This window comes from Trichosurus vulpecula, chromosome 8, assembly GCF_011100635.1.
Source record: "Trichosurus vulpecula isolate mTriVul1 chromosome 8, mTriVul1.pri, whole genome shotgun sequence".
Taxonomy (NCBI): Eukaryota; Metazoa; Chordata; class Mammalia; order Diprotodontia; family Phalangeridae; genus Trichosurus; species Trichosurus vulpecula.
The window spans coordinates 183,255,804-183,265,316 of NC_050580.1; the positions used below are offsets into that span (position 1 = coordinate 183,255,804).

Consider the following 9,513-nt stretch of genomic DNA (forward strand, 5'->3'; position numbering starts at 1 on the left):
GGGAAAGTGGAAAGAAAAGGTTGGGGTGGGGCACGAGGTGGATAGAGGGAAAGGAAGAAGTGCCAAAGGTAAAACAGTAAGATAAGGCTGAGGTGTTGTTAAAGAGGGAAAACTGAGGAAGAAGGGGGCCAAAAACAAAACTCTTTTGAGGAGTGGAAGGGATAAGGTAGAAATAAAAATAGAAACAGTGTGGAAATAGGATGGAGAAAAAGACAAAGATAGTAATCATAACTGTGAATGTGAATGGGATGACATTTCTCATGAAACAGAGGCAGATAGAAGAATGGTTTAAAAACCATAATCCTACAAAAAGTTGTTTACCAGAAACACATGTGAAACAGGGGTTACACACAGGGTAAAAGTAAAAGTCTGGGGTAGAATATATTATGCTTCAGGTAAAATAAAAGAAGAAGGGATAGCAATCCTAATCTCAGACCAAGCAAAAGCAAAGATACATCTAACTAAAGGAGATAAAGTAGGACACTATATCCTGCTAAAAGGCACCCTAGACAATGAAGTAATATCATTACTTAACATCTATGCTCCAAGTGGTAAAGCATACAAAATCTTAGAGGAGACATTAAGGGAGTTAAAGGAAGAAATAGAGAGCAAAACTATACTAGTGGAGGACCTCAAACTCTCCCTCTCTGAACTTGATGAACTAACCACAAAATAAACAAGAAAGAAGTTAAGGAGGTGAATAGAATTTTAGAAAAGATAGATATGATAGACCTCTAGAGAAAACTGAATGGAGATAAAAAGGAACATCCCTTTTTTTTCTCAGAGGTACACGGCACGTATTCAAAAACTGACCACATATTAGGGCATAAAACCCTGTCAATCCAGTGCAGAAAGCCATAAATAAATAATGCATAGTTTTCAGATCATAATGCAATAAAAATTATGTGTAATATAGGGCCATGGAAAGATAAGCTAAAAATTAATTGGAAACCAGATAATATAATCCTATAAAATGAAAGGGTCAAAGAACAAATAATAGAAATAATTAATAACTTCATCTAAAATAAAGACAATAATGAAACAACATACCAAAACTTATGGGATGCAAACAAAGCAGTTCTTAGGGGAAGTTTTATATGTCTAAATGCTCACATGAATAAAATAAAGAAAAAGGAGATCAATGAATTGGGCATGCAACTGAAAAAGTTAGGAAAAGGACAAATTGCAAATCTCCAATTAAATACTGACTTAGAAATACTAAAAACCAAAGGAGAGATTAATAAAATTGAAATTAAGAAAGCTATTGAACTAATAAACAAAACAAAGAGCTGGTTTTATGAAAAACAACATTAAAATTATTAAAACTTTGGTGAATTTGATTTAAAAAAAGAAAGAAGAAAACCAAATTAACAGTATCAAAAAAGAAAAGGGTGAATTCACGTCCAATGAAGAGGAAATTAAAAGAATAAGTAGGAATTATTTTGCCCAATTGTATGCTCATAAATTTATTACCTGATGGAAATGGATGAATATTTACAAAAATATAAATTGCCCAGGTTAACAGAAGTGGAAGTAAAATACCTAAACTAGGAGGGGCGGAGCCAAGATGTCGGCTGGTAAGCAGGGACTAGAGTGAGCTCCATACCTGAGTCCCTCCAAAAACCTATAAAAAATGGCTCTGAACCAATTCTAGAACAGCAGAACGTACAGAACAGCAGAGGGAAGAAGGGCTCCAGCCCAGGACAGCCTGGATGGTCTCTGGGTGAGGTCTATCCCACACAGAGCTTGGAGCTGGGAGCTGGGAATGGAGTGGAACAGAGCCCAGCCTGAGCGCCGTGGACCATACAGACCAGAAGCCGGGCAGAGGGGTCCCTAGCGCCCTGATTCAGTGATTTGCGGGAGTTACAAGACTTCTCAACCCACAAACACCAAAGACTGCGGAGAAGGTTAGTGGGAAAAGTTGCGGGAGTGGAAGGAGTTCAGCTTCCAGCCCCGGGGGCAGCGGAGGTGGGGCAGCTACAGCTGTTGTTACTTCCGGCTCCAGGCCCACCTGGTGGGAGGAATTAAGTGGCAGATCAGAGCAGGGGTGCACAGCCTGCAGAAGATCTAAGCCCAGTTCGGGTTGGGGGTTGGGGAAGGAGCAGTGCTGGTGTGGCAGAGCTGGCACCACCCCCCCCCCCCAAACGTGGAGCATAGAACTCCGTAATCTACAAGCAGTCGTACCCCACTGAAAAACTCAAGGGTCAAGTTAGTTGGCTGGAAATATGGCCAGGCAGTGAAAACACACCGAGATTCAGTCTCAGACTTTGCATTCTTTCTTTGCCGACAAAGAAGACCAAAACATACAGACAGAAGAAATTAATAAAGTCAAAGAGCCTACAACAGAAACCTCCAAGAAAAACAGGAACTGGTCCCAGGCCATGGAAGTGCTCAAAAAGGAGTTGGAAAAGCAAGTTAGAGAAGTAGAGGAAAAATTGGGAAGAGAAATGAGAAGGATGTGAGAAAACCGTGAAAAACAAGTCAATGACTTGCTAAAGGAGACCCAAAAAAATACTGAAAAATACACTGAATAAAACAACACCTTAAAAAACAGACTAACTCAAATGGCAAAAGAGCTCCAAAAAGCCAATGAGGAGAAGAATGCCTTGAAAGGCAGAATTAGCCAAATGGAAAAGGAGGTCCAAAAGTCCACTGAAGAAAATACTACTTTAAAAATTAGATTGGAGCAAGTGGAAGCTAGTGACTTGATGAGAAATCAGGATATTATAAAACAGAACCAAAGGAATGAAAAAATGGAAGACAATGTGAAATATCTCCTTGGAAAAACCACTGACCTGGAAAATAGATCCAGGAGAGATAATTTAAAAATTATTGGACTACCTGAAAGCCATGATCAAAAAAAGAGCCTAGATACCATCTTTCAGGAAATTATCAAGGAGAACTGCCCTGATATTCTAGAGCCACAGGGCAAAATAGAAATTGAAAGAATCCATCGATCACCTCCTCAAATAGATCCCAAAAAGAAATCTCCTAGGAATATTGTCACCAAATTCCAGAGCTCCCAGATCAAGGAGAAAATACTGCAAGCAACCAGAAAGAAACAATTTGAGTATTGTGGAAACCCAATCAGAATAACCCAAGATCTGGCAGCTTCTACATTAAGAGATCGAAGGGCTTGGAATGCGATATATTCCGGAGGTCAATGGAGCTAGGATTAAAACCTAGAATCACCTACCCAGCAAAACTGAGTATCATGTTCCAAGGCAAAATATGGAGTTTCAATAAAATAGAGGACTTTCAAGCTTTCTCAGTGAAAAGACCAGACCTGAATAGAAAATTTGACTTTCAAACACAAGAATCAAGAGAAGCATGAAAAGGTAATCAAGAAACGGAAATTGCAAGGGACTTACTAAAGTTGAACTGTTTTGTTTACATTCCTACATGGAAAGATGATGAGTATGATTCATGAGACCTCAGTATTAGGGTAGTTGAAGGGAATATGCATATATATATATATACATACATTGAAAATACAACTTTTCTTTGCTTCTAAACTAGTTTCTTGCTCAATACACAGCTTATGGCCCATGTCCACTACATTTAATATACTTGTCTCCCCACCCCTTCCCACCAGGCATATATTTTCTCTTAAATCTCACCCTGGATTTGTGACCCAGAACTTGGTAGTGAGAGGCAGAGCTGCCAGTTGGCATCTGCTCTGTTCCTTGTACATTATCAGACCTTTGTGTGTGAATATAGGACCTCTTTTTTAACCCAGTGCGTAGCCTTGGCTCTCATCGTCTCCATGTTGGAAGGCTCAACAGTGTAATTTCTGGTTTGTCCCATCCTTACCCCTGAACCCCATCAGCAAACCAGTAGTATGTCTCTCAATTCTGACCAGGTGTAGAAAATTTATTCACTGTGATTTGAGTGTCCTGATCAGGACTAAGTCTGGTATATTTTTCTAAATATTTGTGATGGAATTGTGGTACAGATTTCATCTGTACTTCTTTGCTTCTCTTATATTTTGCCTGGTATCCATATCAAATTCACAAGTTTTTAAGGGGTAACCTTGTCAAGGAGATATCACATTTTGTTGAAGGGACATCATATATGACTAAACAAAGTTTTCATTGGTTTGGCAACAATGATGCAACCTAGATGCACAAACTGCATTATCACCCATTAAAAAAAATTTAGTCTTTGTAAATGTAAGGAGGCAGGATATCAGGTAAAGGTATATAAGGTAAAATTCCAGTGTAAAGATATGTCCATATCCTTACTCAACAAGCAAAATTTCAGTGGCTCCTTATCAACTAGAAAATAAAATATATGCATCTTATCCAGGAGGTATAGAAACAAGCATTTGTTCAATGTCTACTATGTGCCTGGCACAATTCCAAGTGCTTTACGAAGATTATCTTATTTTTTACCTATTGCCTCTTCAAAAAGATCCCAAAAAGAAAATTCCTAGGAATATTGTAGCCAAATTCCCGAGTTCCAAGTCAAAGAGAATATTGCAAACAGCCAGAAAGAAATAATTTGAATATTGTGGAAACACGATCAGGATAACACAAGATCTTGCAATTTCTATGCTAAGGAATCAAGGGGCTTGGAATATGATATTCCAAAGATCAAAGGAGCTAGGATTAAAACCAAGAATCACCTACCCAGAAAAACTGAGGATAATACTTCCAGGCAAAATATGGATTTTCAATGAAATAGAGGACTTTCAAACACACTTGATGAAAAGACCAGAGATGAATAGAAAATTTAACTTTCAAATACAAGAATCAAGAGAAGCATGTAAAGGTAAATAGGAAAGAAAAATCATAAGTGACTTACTAAAGGCGAACTGTTTACATAAGTAAATGGAAAGATGATAATCATAATTTATGAGACCTTTCTCAATGTTAGGGTAGTTGAATGGAATATACATATACATATATGTATATATATATACACACACACACACACATATATATATATATATATATATATATATATAGAGAGAGAGAGAGAGAGAGAGAGAGAGAGAGAGAGAGAGAGAGCGCACAGGATGAGTTCAATATGAAGGGATGACATCTAAAAAATATAAAATTAACAGGTGAGAGAGGAATGTGTTGGGAGAAGGAGAAAGGGAAAGATAGAACGGAGAGTAAATTATCTCACATCAAAGAGGCAAGGAAAAGCTGTTGTAATGGAAGGGAAGAGGGGTTAGTTGAATGGGAATGAGTGAACCTTGCTCTCATCAGATTTTCTTTAAGGAGGTAATAGCATACACATTCAATTGGGTATCTTACCCTACAGGAAAGTAGGGGGAAGGGGATAAGAGGGGGATGATAGAAGGAAGAACAAATTTAGGGAAGAGGTAGTCAAAAGCAAACACTTTTGAAAAGGGACAGGATCAAAGGAGAAAATTGAGTAAAGGGGGACAGGATAGGATGGAGGGAAATATAGTTAGGCTTTCACAACAAGACTATTATGGAAATGCTTTGTATAATGATACATGTATAACCTGTATTTAATTGCTTGCTTTCTCAAGGAGAATGGGTGGGGAAAGAAGAAGGGAGAGAATTTGGAACTCAAAGTTCTAAAAACAAGTGTTAAAAATATTTTTGCATGCAACTGGGAAGCAAGATATGCAGGCAATGGGGTACAGAAATCTATCTTGTCCTAAAAGAAGTAAGGGGAAAGAGCAGGATGGGGGGAGTGGGGTGACAGAAGGGAGGACAGACTGGGGAAAGGGCCAATCAGAATACATGCCATCTTGGGGTGTGGAGGAGGGTAGACATGGGGAGAAAATTTGTAACTTGAAATCTTGTAATCTTGTGGAAATGAATGTTGAAAACTAAAAATAAATTTATATATTTTTTAAATTTAAAAAATAAAAGAAAAAGAGAAAATATTCTCCTGTACATCTCATGTAAAAAGAGAAAAACCACTGATAGTACGTTGACTAACAATCTGAATGCATATGTACCTAATGGATATCTCTGCTTTCGATCTCTTTGCCATTAATTGTTTTCTTCACCAACATCTTTAAAAAAAAAACAAATTCAGGGTCTTGATACAGGTATAAACATTGTAAGCCAGTAAACATCAATGAATTTCCAGTGAAGTAATAAATATCCAGAAAGTAGTATTCAATTCAGTCTTTTAAATTTTTTTTAAAGAAATAAAACCTTTTTTGATCTCACAAATCTTTTACCACATCTATTTCATTTTGTCTATTTTGCATGTATTTATACGCATACATGTCCTTCAGACAGAAGAAGCCTTTTTGGATGTCCCTTAATTCTAGTAATTTCCCTCAGGTAATAATTTCCAGTTTATCCTGTAGCTAGCTTACATGTACATAATTCTTTTTATATTGTCTCCCCTGCCCATTAGATTGGGGATCTTTAGAAGTAGTGACTACTATTTGCATTTCAGAGAGTATCCACAGTGCTTATTACAGTGCCCGGCATGTAACAGGCACTTAAAAATCTTTATTGACTCTTAACTAACCCTATTGCCCTTCATGTGTGCTATCATACAATGATGCTGGCCTCCTTGCTGCTCCCTGAACAAGACACTCCATTTCCCAATTCGATGAATTTTCAATGGTTATGTCCCATTCTTAGAATTTTCTCCCTACTCATTACCCTCTCCTAGTTTCCCTGGTTTCCTTTGAGTCTCATCTAAAACTCCATATTCAAAAACAAAAAGAAACTTTCCTGAACTCCCTTAATGCTAATGCCTTTCTTCTCATATATTTAATATATACTTAATATAGTGTTTTTATACATAATTGTTTGTAAGTTGTCTCCACATTTTTCAGTGAGCTCCTTGGGAATAGTGAATGTACTAACCATATTCCAGATCATCAGTTTTCAGGAAAGGGCTTAATAAATGCTTCTTGGCTTGATATGTTGATGGAAATGTGTATTAGTGTAAATATAATGGATTCCTCTTTGTAGCTATGAAATCAAAATGACTAAAATATCTATGTGCTGTGATTCCCTTGCTATGTCTATACTCTCAGAATGGCACTGACCAAAAAGAAACTCCATATATGTGTACACCAAAATACTTATATTGGTATGTTTTATTGTTGACATAGTAAAAAATTGTAAACAAAGTATATGCCCACTGATTGGGGAATAGCCAAATAAATTTTTCTCTACTTTTTTTTTAATTCTTAGTTTTAAGTAATAACTATGAAAGGATAATGGTTAGGATACAAGGACAAATCTACGCAAAGTAAAAACATGAGAAATGAATAAAATATATTTTAAAATATAAAGGTTTGTTGATTAACAACTTTCATTCTTATTTTTTTTACATGTGAAATTACCATTTAGATTGAATTTTTGCCATCTCAGTTGGCTATACTGGCATTATGCACTGTAGAAACAAGATGCCCTGAGAGCTGCTCCAATGTTTTTTTTTAATATCTAACATTTTTGTTTCTTTCAGAATAGTGTGTCTCTGTGTATGTGTGCATGTGTTTCATGTCAATAGATGCTTGTAATTGTGTGCAATTGCAACTGTATGTAGCCTTATCTGAATGTCACTCTCATAATGATCTATCCATGCCCTTTGCTAAGGTAAACTAAACTGCCTTATGAACATTATACCCTATACTGTATAACATGAATCAATGGCACAGTTATTATTCAATTCTTTGTAAAGGGATTTAGTTATCCTTAGTCACAGCACCTGAAATCTGTTTTTTTACATTCATGGAAAATTTGCCAAACTCTGTTCTTGGATTGAATCTTTAAAGCATTCAATTTTTCAAACCTTTGCCTCCATTGTTTATGAAGCTGCAACTTAAATATATTTCAAATAATAGCCAAAGATCATAGAACCAAAGAATGGAAAATATTTTAGAAATAATCTAATTCAAGTGGTGATTTTCTATGCAGATCTTTGCTGAAGTCTTCTCCAACTCATAATTCCAAGATTGAATCAAATTCCAGTTATGAGAGTCTCAAATATAAGGGAGAGTAAGCCACATACAAAGCACAAAACAAATCTATTTCTTGAATATAATTTATAAATTGTTTTGAAAATAAGATTCATTTTTATTTATAAAATATGCATATATATGTAATTGGTCATTTTAAGAAATATTCTGTCAGGTACAATAAAAAATTTCATCATCATTTAGTAGTTTGGCTTGGAGCAGATGTGTCGGCTTCTCAGTCGAATGAGGGCTGCTTTCATCTCCTGATTCCTTAAGCTATAGATAATTGGATTCAGGAGAGGAGTGATAACTGAGGAAAACACTGAAAGAAATTTATCTAACGAATCACTAACTGGCCAAGCATAGATTAAGATTAGTGACCCAAAGAAAAGAGTTACTACTGTGATATGAGCAGACAGTGTAGACAGAGCCTTAGACAGTCCACTAGGGGAGCGATGCCAGACAGTAACTAGTATAACAATATAAGAGAAAAGCAAAAGAATGAAGGAGAACAGGCAAAGCAGCATACTGAATACAGCAAGAAGCAGCTCCTGAACAGAAGTATCAGTGCAGGCAAGTTTCAACACAAGGGGAAGGTCACAAAAAACATCATCTATCACATTGGGGCCACAGAAGGGCAGAGGCACTGTAAAGGCCATTTGACTCATAGTGTGCACAAAGCCAACTGTCCATGAAAACAGCACACTTCCTACCAGAATGCGATGGTTCATGATGGTTATGTAGTGGAGGGGCTTACATATTGCAACATATCTGTCAAAAGCCATTGCTATGAGAAGAGCCATCTCACTCCCTCCCAACAAATGAACTAGAAATATTTGTGCCATGCAGCCCCAAAAGGAGATGGTTTTCCTCTCCCTTAAGAAATCTACGATCATCTTAGGGACAGTAACAGTGGAATAAATTATGTCAATAAAGGAGAGGTTGGCGAGAAGGAAGTACATGGGGGTCGAGTGCAAGTGGGAGTCAAAAGTCACCATAAGTATAATGAGACAGTTACCAGCCAAGACTGATAGATACGCAAGGAAGAAGATCACAAAATAGAAAATTTCAAACTCCCAAGAATTGGTGAGACCTAACAAAATAAACTCATTTATCATAGAGTTATTCTTCATCTTCCCCTACTTGATATATTTCAAGGACCCAGAAGTTCTCTGAGGGGAGGAATCTGAAAAACATACAGTTTTAGGGGAGAAATATTTAATATTATTGAGAAGTATGGTAAGCTGGTTTTGATTTAATACAGAAAATATTGAATATCTGAAACTCTTTGAAATATATCTCAGCATCTTAAACAATGCCAAAAATATTTAAGATGGTGTATTGTAAAAAAAAAAAATAAAAGGTTAGGCATAAAAATCAAGAGACAATCAGAGAAACTTACATTTTAGAGAAAGGATTAACTGTGTCCCTATATACTTGACCATTTTGGTGGCATGAAACAGTAGCTAGTAATTTACTAACTGGACCTCAATTTTTCCTTCCATTAAATACGAGAGGGTGGCACCAGATGACTTTTAAGTTTTCTTCCACTTGTAAATCTACAATCCTCACTTCCTAATATTTACCTATGAGCCATT

General features: G+C 36.5%; 1 protein-coding gene across 1 annotated transcript; it reads right to left on the reverse strand.

Moving 5' to 3' along the window:
- Nucleotides 1–8,115: 8,115 nt before the first annotated feature.
- LOC118827972 (olfactory receptor 4K13-like) lies at nt 8,116–9,048 on the reverse strand. The gene has a single exon (XM_036734332.1). The coding sequence runs from the start codon at nt 9,046–9,048 to the stop codon at nt 8,116–8,118; it is 933 nt and encodes a 310-aa protein (XP_036590227.1).
- Nucleotides 9,049–9,513: the final 465 nt, after the last annotated feature.